Source organism: Podarcis gaigeae, assembly GCF_964106915.1.
Source record: "Podarcis gaigeae genome assembly, chromosome: 1".
In the NCBI taxonomy this organism is placed as follows: domain Eukaryota; kingdom Metazoa; phylum Chordata; class Lepidosauria; order Squamata; family Lacertidae; genus Podarcis; species Podarcis gaigeae.
The window spans coordinates 19,980,540-19,992,935 of NC_139678.1; the positions used below are offsets into that span (position 1 = coordinate 19,980,540).

The following is a 12,396-nucleotide window of genomic DNA, read 5'->3' on the forward strand; positions in this document are numbered from 1 at the left end:
GAAAATGTGGAAAAAGAATTATTACTCCCTTCGAGGAATTAGTGAAAGGATATAGGACAGATAGGGCTAAAATAGTTTCAAAATTTTATAATGTGTTATTAGACAAAGAGAAAGGAAAGTTTGAAAGAATATTGGAAGCTAGATATTCAAGAACAGATTTTAGATGAAGATTGGGAAAGAATCTTTCGGCAACCACCCTTTGTTGCAACCTCTAGGATAATCCAGGAACAAGGGTTGAAGTTGGTACAAAAATGGTATTACACAATTGTTGGAGGAAATGTGGAGTGATGTGAACGTACAGTCATATGTGGTAGGACTGTCCATTAGTTAATGAATTCTGGAAACAGATTGGTATAGAAATATCGGGAATTGTGGGTAGGAAGGTGGAAATATTTAAATTAATGGTTCTTATTAGCCTGAGTAGCACCGAGTTAGAAACAAAAGAGGAATGTAAATGGGTAAAATTGATGGTAATTGCAGCTAGACAGGTTATAGTGGGTAACTGGAAAAATAGAGAAGAGCTAGGGGTGAACCACTGGAGGAAAAAAAATGAAAAAATATTATAATCTTAGAATATCTAACTGTGAAGATACATAAAATGAAAGGGTTTAAGGGCAGTGAGAAGGAGTCGTTGTTGGTGATGTGTACTATTTGCAGTGGCGGGCAGGTTGTAGAGTGATTTATGGAGGTGACCCCCCCAAGCTCTACACCTATGGGCAATCCCCCCCAAGCTCTACAACTTTGGACAATCCCCCCTTTTTTGTAGTCCAAAAGAAAAAAATAGGGTTATACACGGGGGCATGTTATACAAGAAAAAATACGGTACTTTTGTATGTCCCACTTCTCTCACCAGTCAGTCATTGGATGAACCAGTGTTTACTGATGAAGAAAATTCTAGTATCAACTGCTCTGTGGGAAATATTGTAGGTAAAAGAGGAAGGCAGCTGAAGACTATCTTAAGGCATGACACAAGATGGGACTTTTGCTCCACTACTCACAGGACCATGCACTTCAACTGCCCTGTGATAGATACCAGCGGAGAGGCAAAGAAGACTGAGCTCAAGGTAGCTTAGCTATGAACTGCCCTCTCACCTTTACACATATACAGCTAGTCTACCTGCCCTGTGAGAAAGATTCCGACAACTTTTTACATGCAGATATTGCTTTCTGTGATTTCTAAAAAGGTACTTTAATGTAACTTTCAAGTCACCTTAGAAGGATCTGTATCTTGAAAGGCAATATATAACGAATTGTAATGAATACTCTATCCACTTTCTCCATTCCATACATAATTCTATAAATCTCAATCATATTCCCACTTTCTCTAAAGTATTAAGTCCCAAAGTTGCTCCACTCTGCTGATAACTTTGTCTGCCCCTTTCAACACCTTCTTGAAATGCGGCAACCGGAACTGTACACAGTATTCCAAACATGCTTACACTATAGTTTTGTATAAAGGCATACATCTGTGTTGTAATTTCCATCCCTTTCTCAATGATCCCTAGCAGACAATATTTTCAATAATTCAACTGAAAGAAAAACACTTGAAGAGAAAGTTAGCACACATCACTTAAGGTTACTAGGATAAACCCCCATCTGCAAACTTTCTGAAGAAAACCATATACAGTCATACCTCGGGTTACAGATGCTTCAGGTTGCGTTTTTTTGGGTTACGGACTGCCGAAACCCAGAAGTACTGGAACGGGTTACTTCCTGGTTTTGGCAGTTGTGCATTCACAAAAGTGCCGAATCGCGCTTTGCACGTGCACAAAAGTGCCAAATCGCAACCCACGTGTGAGCAGACACGCACGGATCACGTTTGCAACCCGAGCGTCCACTGTAGATATTAGTGTAATTGTAATAATGGGCTCAGCTGAAATCAGGAACAGGCTTCAGGAATAATCACTCCTTGCTTTCTTCTCCTTCCCTCTCTTCTTAACAGAGATTTCCCATCACTATTTCTAACAACACTGGATTCCAGCATAGGTAACGCAAGCTCATTTTATTTCTATTCTAGAATAGCTAATATTTTCATTGTTTCTATATTTATATCATTTATAAAGGTGCTAGTACTAAAGTAGGGACAATTTCTTATCTAGACACATCTAGCTCAAAGCAACATCTCTGCAGCACTGTGCCAAGTAGCCAGAGTCTAAGTGAAATCACATATATTGGGAGCACCCTGGAGAGTCCTAGTGGCCTGCAAAGAGACCTACCCCAGAGCCCAAGGGGCAGTGGGGCTTGTTGAGGCTGCTCAGCCTCCCTGCCTAATAGCTAATGTGTGGGGTAGAGAAGCAGTTGCTGCTTCCCTGTGCGTCAGCTGAGCAGCCTCAACAATGCTCTGGCTCACACAGAAGTTCTCTTCAGGTTCTGAGGAGGGTCACCTCACAAGCCAGGACTCCTCTCCAGGGTGCTCTCCATTTCTACATTCCACTTTCAAGTTCCAGGCACGTGTGTATGTGCAGTCGCACATAAACAGACTGTGCATAAATGGGGAGTTGCCTGTACTTGTTTTTGCTTCAAGGGACTAACATGGCCTCACCTCTGGAAAGCACTATCTAAAGTTCTACGCTACCATATCCTGAATTACCAACATTGATGCTCCATATGAATACTGGAAGCTGCCTTATACAGAGACAGATCATTGGTCTATCTAACTCAGTACTGTCTACAATGACCCCTACCAGCTCCCCAGGTTTTCAAACTGAGGGCTCAAAGCTCTTCCTGGAAGTGCTGGTGATTGAACCTGGGACCTCCTGCATGCAAGGCTATGACCCTTCTTCAGTCATCATTATCAGTGTAGTGTTAACACAAAAAAAGTATCACAGCAAACCAATTTATTCCGTAGTTGATATGCCATTAAAAATAAAAACAATCTGGACATCAGGCCATAATGAGGAGTATTAGCTATGTGATCAAACCAAACATACCAAAACAGTTGACTATTTTTTACTCAGAGTAAACGCACTGAAACTTAGTCCTGGTGATTAATTTCAGATGGTGACCTCTTTAGTAATTATTGGACATTTAATACTTTCACTTTGATTACCTTTTTTTGGAATGCCAGTTATCCAGATTAGCCATGGTAAATGCCAAACCATCAGGGATCACTAATAGTGGCTAACCATTTTAATGCTCAAGGACCTCTACTGAATACAGAACAATCCACAGCCAGTTTAACCTAGAAGTACATCCTACTGACTTCAATGAGATTTGCTCACTAGTAACAGTGTTCAGGATTGCAGCCGTAGATCCATTATTTCAATGTAAAAGTTTTTTGGGAATCAAATCCTTTTTCCGCATTGCAACTCAATATAGTTCTGCATTTACCATATCCTTTTTCTCTATAGTCTCTACCACAAGTTTATGATTGTGCCTGCTTACTAGTTCCCAGTTCTTTGCCCAGCTCCCACAAAGGTTTGAAACAGAGCAATATGAGAAGCCTTAATAAGAAGCTATACTGTAAAATAAACTATGGGCTACTGCATATAATAATTCTCTTGGATCAAAAATATAGGAACTAGAGGGAACTAAACTAAACTCAGCTTCATGTGTCTACAGTGTACTAATCTGGAGAAGAGAAACCACCATTTAAAAATAATTATAATATACAGTGGAACCTCGGGTTGCGGACATAATCCGTGACAGAGGCACGTCCACAACCCACAGCATTCGCAAGCTGGTGTCATGTCTGCGCAGGTGCCATTTGGCACTTCATCGCATGCGCGAAGTGCGATCTAGCACTTCTACGCATGCGGCGAAACCCAGAAGTAACCCGTTCCGGTACATCCGGGTTTCCCACGGTCTGCAACCCAAAAACACGTAACCTGAAGCAAACATAACATGAGGTATGATTGTAATTACTAGTACTGTGGGGATTTGGGGGGGAAATTCCAATTTGCATTTGTGATGCCCCCAAAGTGATCTAATTTAGCAAGTTTATTTTACTTGCAGTCAGTAAACAAAGCTAAAAACTTTGAAACTGACAGTTTCATGTCTAATACTGCATGCCTAATACTGCATCTGCAACTAGCATCCACTTGTTGTTACTAATTAACATATACTAATGATAAAACTCTGCAAAAAAATAAAGGTCTGAAAAATTTTCTGTACATCACTGTTAGTTGTACAATATGCACATACATTGTTGACTTGAATTGTACTTATGAAGCTCTGCCTCACAAGATATTCAAAATGATTTAAATTCCATTACAAGCTGCAAATGAAGAATTTATTTTCCATATAATCCAGTAATAAAAAACACTATAACCGTCACTAGACTTGTGTATTTGTGTGACAAGTCAAAAAATAAGCCAGTTGACCTATCATATGTTTTCAAAGCATCATCTTCATTAGAACTAAAATGATACTGCTATGAAGAAAGACGTAAACTTAGTGGGCCCAGCCTGATTTCTGTCATTTTCAGCAAACAAACACATCCTAAATAAGCCTTTCCTGAGAGGCCCCAATTCTCAGGAGAGACTTTTATTATGAAGATTAAATGATTTTTATCCAGCCCTGTCTCTAAAAGAAGCAAAGGGTGGAAAACAACGATGCATTTAAAAAACCCGAAAGCCAATCATTATTACAACTAATATTTTCAAAGCTTCCAGAAATAAAATCTTTCAACGTCTTTGGGAGTTACAAGGCAATGGAAAAACCCTATTCTACATATGGCCATACTTTCATACTAATTATGAATTAAACACACTTTAATCATCAACAAGTTTTATAGTAGAAAACAAATAAACCACTCTCATCAGTGATCCATTTTTCCCCACTCAAGTCTACAACTTGTAGCGAGCAAAAAAAATTATGGTTGTCAAGCCCCCAATCCTACCACAAAGGGAGGGTTTTTATCTCTGACCATACATTACACATCCCAATATAAGCTGAGCTCAGCCTAAGGTTACAGTAAAACTAATTATAATATGGTTAGATCAATTCCAAGAACAATACAAAGACACTCAAATCAGATGTTTAAGCACCATGCAGAAACTATGGATTCTCCCTTCAAAATGCATAGTGTACTACCCCTTTAATCAGTTGCATTTGATTCTAAAATTCAAACCAAACTAAAATTTCCCCAAAAGATTCTAAGTCCGCAATACACTTCCACAAAGTGCAATGCTTAGTTACTGAGGGAGAAGGGAGCTAATCACTGTTACAACCCAAACAACCTTTCCTCCAGTTCCAGTGCAGAAGAAACAGACAGAACTAGTTTATCTTTTCTGATCCTTATGATTTTATTAATCAAGGACACAACCATAATGAAAGCTTTCAATCCTACTTCCCTTTTATGTATTCTGTCAGTACTGGGAAAAGTTATAAAGTTCCTTCACCCCATGTTGCCTTGTTATGGCACTCAAAGATCTAAATAAAACATTGAAAAGCACCACTATGCTCCATCCCAAAGAGCCTTCAACCTGGCTCCAAAGAAAATTCAACATTGACTGCTGGGGAACACTACCTTCACAGCAAAAACAAGGCACGAGAAGACACTTTATTATTTAAAGTGTTTAAAAACAATGGAAAAAAGAGAAATAAAAATTCCAATGATGTATTATGTGATGCACAGCAACCTTTTTAAAAACATTAAGAGTATATTTCTTAAACTGTAGCTTACATACATGTACTCGCAAACACATTTTTGTTAGCAAATTCATCAGCCTTCATAAGCAGTTTGCAGTATGTTGCGGGAGGGATGCTGTTAGAAAAAGGGGAAATCCTACTTTGTACATGCTGAAGGGTATTACAGGTACTGGATCCAAGTCCATCAAACACCAGTCCTCTAGAGCAGATGGGGGGAGAAGGAGAAGAGAGGGAGGGGAAATTCCATAGTGTAAGCAGAAGTCCTCATGGAAACTCAAAAAACACTAAAAAGGTCTTGTGGGGAATGCAGAAGTTGGAAAGCCCAGGTAGATCAGCTTATTCTGGAGTAAGGCTCCATGTAGCCTTGCAGTACCAGGAGTTACTTTTACTTTATTGAATTCTATTATTTTGATGAATTTGTTTTTCTTTGTTTATTTATACACTATTGTGTTTGATATTAGTGACCACAATGTTGGTTTTTTAAATGCTATTGTGATTATTGTGAGCCACTTTGAGCTCAACATTTGTTGATGGAAAAGCGGGATACAAATATTATATCAAATTAAAAACTAGTCTCCACATTTATATCATGTATTAAACTGGTAAGTTTTTGAAAGAACCCTCAATTTCTCTCACTTAACTGAGCTCATAAGGGTTTGGATATAGCCTGATCCTCAAAAGTATGTATAGCTCTTTATTTTTCTAAAGTGGTCCTTTCAAACAGAATTATGATGTTGGCAAACAGGCAGATAAAACTTTACAATATTTCATTGTAAGTTATTCATCTGCTGCAGGCAATGTTCAAAATTAGCCAGGCATATTTTGCAGCTGGCTATCAACCACTTGTGACCAAGTAAAGATGCCTGGGCACCAGGATAGCGCCTCACACCTCCACCACCTGGAGGTGCATGCCTGGGGATGACTGTTTTCACACACTAAGACCCCATCCTATAGAATTCAGTTAGATTTTATCTGCACAATCAGAATGAATTCCAGAAACCAAAATGCTTTTTCTGTGCAGCCTGAGCAGCAGCAGCCACAATTAAGAAAAAGAGGTAGAAATAGGCCAATATGTATGTGGACTGTCCCTGGATCAAGTGACTTTTCTTCTTAAAGTTCTCAAAGTTCTTAAGTTAGCTCAAGGTTGTCAGATGTTTAATTCATAATCAATCACAGTCAATCAATCATTTGAAAAATAAGACTTTAGAGCCACCTTACCCCACAATGGCAACTAGACATTCCACTTTGGTTTAAAGAGCCATTTGGTGCCTAGCTGATATATCTGAGTTTCTAACACTGGCTGCAGGGGATAGTCTCTTAAATTTTTCAAAAGTAAATGTTAATGAAAAAATACATGAAACGAATCCATATTAGAAAAGAGGGAATGTGCTCATTATCATCACTTCAAGTCACCAACTAGTTTTTCATTCAGGATCTTACAACTTTGTTAAGCTAGTTTTTGCAAGACATTCAGAAAGGAATCTGAAACAACTGTTCCCAAAAATAATTTAAAAACCTATAACATACATTTCACAAACGTATACCCACTATTAAGAATTGCCAAGGATTATTTACCTAACATACCCAGCACACAACTATGGCAAAGTTCACACAATGAAAACAAACGTTTATTTTGTAGACTCTCCAGGGGTTTCTGCAATAGAATGCAACTAGAACACACAGTTCAACCCCCAGCAAACATTGTGTATCAGAAAAGAGCTGTACACAAAATTATAAATGTAGACTTGGAATGTGCACATACCATGCATTTAAAAAATACACCCCCACCTACATCCTGGGAACTGCAATTTGTTCAGCATGCTGGGAATTGCAGCTCTGGGACTGGGAGCAGAACTACAGTTCCCAGAATTCTTTTCTGGGGTGTGTGTTGTGCTTTGAATGGGTTTTAAATATATGGTGTGCACACAGTGTCAGTTACCCCAAATACAATTTGTTTTTAATTTAAAAAATTGTGTTCACGAGCATGACAATGCCTCACAAGGAACACGGTGCAACCAAACGAGTGCCAACACATCTACATAGAACTGTATAGCGAGATGTTCAGCGGCCAACAGAAAACCTCTAGTTGGAGGGAAAACAAAACGAAGGAGGACGGGGGGTAGGGAAAGCTAAGCCCTCAAAATAAGCTGGCCCTCTCCAGGTATTACTCAACAAGAGGCGTGCAACTTTAAAAAGCTGCAGGTGTGTTTCAGGCGAGATCTCCTAAGCAGCACAGGATTTTTCGTTCGCGTTACAATTCCCGCCAGCCAGCCCCCCCCCCCACACTTCAAATAACGTGTGGCGGGGATGCGGGGAGGAAGGTGGGCAGGGATTTCGCAACACCGGCGGGAGGGAGGCGGCGATGGCGCTCCCACCAGTTGGTTGGCAGACTTTTGCCACCATCCGGCTGATTCCGGCGCGCGGCGGGGCCTGCGCACCTCCCCAGATAGGCCTCGGCGCCCGCGAGACGCCGCACATGCGTCCTCTCTCTCCCCCACAAAACGCTCACCCCCCACAAGGCCTGAGAAAGCGGCAAGAGGGCCGAGTGTGAGGCGAGGCGTGAAACGCCCGCCGCCACTTGTTGTGGGGCTACGGCTGAGGGTCGTAGGCGCCGCTGAGGCTGCCCCCTCCTCCCCCGAAGTTCTGCGCCAGGGCAAAAAAAAAGGGGGGGGAGCGAGAGGAACGAGGCCCTCAGGCGCCGAAACACATACAGAGAGAGCGAACGTGGGAAGGGAGAGGATTTGTGCGCCAAGGGAAATGAGGGCCGACGAGGCGGGTTCAAACGGAGGGCCTACACGGCGAGGAGGGGAAGCCGTGGGTCCCGGAAGCGCTCGCTCAGGTTGCCTCCGAAGTCCCCTGCCAGGCTTCCCGGGGCTTCTTCCACCCGCCCCCCCTCACGCCAGACCCGGCCTCCACTTACAACGGCATCGTCTCTCCGGCTGTGGGTTAAGCGCCGCCACCTCTTCCCCGGAACAGTCACTCTTCCTGCCCCTGGGAAGCGGGCGACGCGAGCATGATACGGGCCTGGCTCGGGCCCTCTGGCCGAGCGGGGAGAGCCGCTTTGCTAGGCCTGGTGGCCGCCGCCGCCGCTGTTGTTGCTGCTGCCGCCGCCGCTTCCTCTAGTCCTTCCTCTTCCCCTCCGGCCTCCTAACATGGCGCCCAGGCGCTACCACAGCAACGTTCTGGGGTGAGGGAGGGGAGGGGGAGCAGAGGCGTGCAGGGCTAGTTGGCGCGCTGACGCAACGGCGGCGCCCGCCCTGCGTCGATAGACGTGCACTCCCGCGCATGCGCCAGGCCTTTGCGTTGGCTGGCGGGAAGTGTAGTCCTTGCAGGCAGGCGAGTTCGAACTTTTGAAAGCTGCCAACGGCTGGCGCGGCTGCTGCGCAGGCGCCGGAGGAAAGGACTCGCTTGGTGGCGCGCAGATTGCAGTTAACCCGTCCTTTGCTGTTTGCCTTTCCTAAGCGGCAAACAGGAGGAGGTCCATCTACTGCGCGCTCGGAGACGTTGTTTGCATTCTGGTGTAATTCCTTGCGAGCCACTACGCCGGTTTAGCGCATAATTATCACTCATTTAATCCACTTTATAGGAGGACCTTTAAAAGTTTGTAAACGATAGGATAGTTGCAGTGCCGGATTTACCTATAAGCTAAACAAGCTATAGCTTAGGGCCCCTCTCTCTTGCCCCCCCCCAATTCCACTATTAATATACTTAATTGCATTTCAGTTCAACAATTACTTTGATAAAATATTTTGTTATGTGCAAATGGCTTTAGATACCTATTAGGTCCATAAATTACCATAGAACATATGTTCAACACAAAAAAGTGACAATTTCTTGTTGACAAAGGACAGCTGGACATATAAAGGGCCCCCTTACCTTCGGTGAGGGATGCAGGTGGCGCTGTGGGTTAAAACCACAGATCAGAAGGTCAGCGGTTCGAATCCCCACGACGGGGTGAGCTCCCGTTGCTCTGTCCCAGCTCCTGCCAACCTAGCAGTTTGAAAGCACGTCAAAGTGCAAGTAGATAAATAGGTACCGCTCCAGCAGGAAGGTAAACGGCGTTTCCGTGCGCTGCTCTGGTTCGCCAGAAGCGGCTTAGTCATGCTGGCCCCATGACCCGGAAACTGTACTGGTTCCTAGGCTCCTTTGGCCAATAAAGCGAGATGAGCGCCGCAACCCCAGAGTCGGTCACGACTGGACCTAATGGTCAGGGGTCCCTTTACCTTTACCATTGGTAGCTGAGGGCCTCATCAAACCTAAATCCGGCCCTGGGTTGTTGCCTGATGAAGACGAAACCATGAAAAACAGGGTCACATCCACTCTACGTTTACAGCACCTGGCTCCCCCCCCCCCGATTCCTGGGAACTGCAGTTTAGCCCTCACAGAGACAGTTCCCAGCACAATAATTAAGCTACAGTTCCCAGGAGGCATTTATTGTAGGTGGCCACCAGGTTTGCACACATCTCGGGAGGTATTTTGTCCCAATCCTCTTTGCATATCCTCTCCAAGTCAGTAAGATTTCGAGGCTACTAGAACCTTCAGCTCCCTCCACAGATTTTTGATGGAATTAAGGTCTGGAGACTGGCTAGGCCACTCCAGGACCTTAATGTGCTGCTTCTTGAGCCACTCCTTTGTTACCTTGGCTGTGTGTTTTGGGTCATTGTCATGCTAGAATACCCATCCTCGACCCATTTTCAATGCCCTGGCTGAAGGAAGGAGGTGCTCACCCAAGAATTGACGATACATGGTCCCGTCTATCATCCCTTCAATGCAGCGAAGGTGTCCTGTCCTCTTGGCAGAAAAACACCCCCAAAGCATAATATGTCCCCCTCCATGTTTGATGGTAGGGATGGTGTTCTTGGGGTCGTAGGCAGCATTCGTCCTCCAAACACGGCGAGTTGAATTGATGCCAAAGAGCTTGATTTTTGTCTCATCTGACCACAACACTTTCACCCCCTTCTCTGGGTCATTCAGATGTGCATTGGCAAACTGCAGATGGGCCTGTACATCTGCTGTCTTGAGGAAGGGGACCTTGCAGGCTCTGCAAGATCTCAGTCCTTCAAGGCGTAGTGTGTTACCAACTGTTTTCATGGTGACTATGGTCCCAGCTGCCCTGAGATCATTGACAAGTTCCCCCCATGTACAGTGGTGCCTCGCAAGATGAAATTAATCCGTTCCGTGAGGCTCTTCGTATAGCGGTTTTTTCGTCTTGCGAAGCAAGCCAATTGACAGCTTAGCGAATTAGCGCTATTAGCGGTTTAGCGGCTTTTAGCGATCAGCTGTTAAGCGGCTTATCAGCGGATCAGCTGATAAGCGGCTTAGCGGCTTAGGAAAAGGGGGGGGAGGGGAAAAAACCCGCAGGAACTCGCAAGACATTTTCGTCTTGAGAAGCAAGCCCATAAAGAAATTTGTTTTGCGAAGCGCCTCCAAAACGGAAAACCCTTTCGTCTAGCGGGTTTTCCGTCTTGCGAGGCGTTCGTCTTGCGGGGCACCACTGTAGTTCTGGGCTGCTTCATCACCGTTCTCCTGATCATTGCAACTCCACAAGATGAGATCTTGCATGGAGCCCCAGACCGAGGGAAGTTGATAGTTATTTTTTGTGTTTCTTCCATTTGCGAATTATTGCACCAACTGTTGTCACCTTCTCACCAAGCTGCTTGGCAATAGTCTTATAGCCCAGTCCAGCCTTGTGCAAGTCTACAATCTGGTCCCTGACATCCTTGGACAGCTCTTTGGTCTTGGTCATGGTGGGCTAGTTTGGAATCTGCTGGATTGATTGCTTATGTCAACAGGTGTCTTTTGTACAGGTACTGTAACAAGCTGGGATTACAGGTAAAACCTCTCATAGCAGGTGCTTCTAATCTCAGCTCGTTACATACAGTGAAGATACCAGGTAGCCTGACATCTGGCTGGTTGACAGGGGATCAAATACAGTGGTACCTCAGGTTACATATGCTTCAGGTTACAGACTCTAACCCAGAAATATTACCTCAGGTTAAGAACTTTGCTTCAGGATGAGAACAGAAATCATGCTCCAGTGGTGCGGCAGCAGCAGGAGGCCCCATTAGCTAAAGTGGTGCTTCAGGTTAAGAACAGTTTCAGGTTAAGAACAGACCTCCAGAACAAATTAAGTACTTAACCTGAGGTACCACTGTACTTATTTCACTCATTATAATGCACATCAATCTCTGACTTTTGTCTTCTGGGTTTCTGGAGGTTTTCCTGTTGTTATTCTGTCTCTCACAGCTACAATAAACCTACCATTACAATTATGGACTGGTCATTTCTTCACCAGAGGGCAAACGGGAAAATTTAGCAGGGGATCAAATACTTTCCCCCCTCACTGTAAGAGGGCTCCAGCCTTTCCAATATCTTGCTCAAATAGGGAAAGAAGGGGGAAGCTGTATGCAACCAGATCATACTTAAGAGTAGACTCACTAAAATTGATGACCATTGAAATTAATGGGTCTACTTTTAGTATGACACTGTGGCAATTGTCCAAAATCATAGATGGTTTGAGCTTGATTTTTTTCCCCTTTTATCAATCCAAAGTACACTTGCATTGAGTAAGTTCCTCTGACCAGTGAGAATTACTGCTGAATAAAGTCGCATAGGATTGCATTGTAAAAAGAACCTGTAGTACAACATGAAAGGGAATTGCAAAGTCTTCATGCCCACTACTTCTGGAGCTTAAGTACATGTTACATATAAGCATGTGCAACCAAAACTTGATCTTTTCAGGAAAAGGGACTTTCAGATTTAGAGCAAATAAAATGGTGTGGAGACAGTGCTTAACACTTTATT

General features: G+C 43.7%; 1 protein-coding gene across 3 annotated transcripts in view; it reads right to left on the reverse strand.

Annotated features, from left to right (window-relative positions):
• The window catches only part of PAPOLA (poly(A) polymerase alpha), a 41,351-nt gene extending 32,479 nt beyond the window's left edge, over positions 1-8,872 (reverse strand). For all 3 annotated transcript variants that reach the window (XM_083733933.1, XM_083733932.1, XM_083733934.1), the window contains exon 1: positions 8,513-8,872. In XM_083733933.1, coding sequence (XP_083590059.1) covers positions 8,513-8,520 — 8 coding nt within the window. In that variant the 5' untranslated portion in view covers positions 8,521-8,872. The remainder of the gene's footprint in view (positions 1-8,512) is intronic.
• Positions 8,873-12,396: the final 3,524 nt, after the last annotated feature.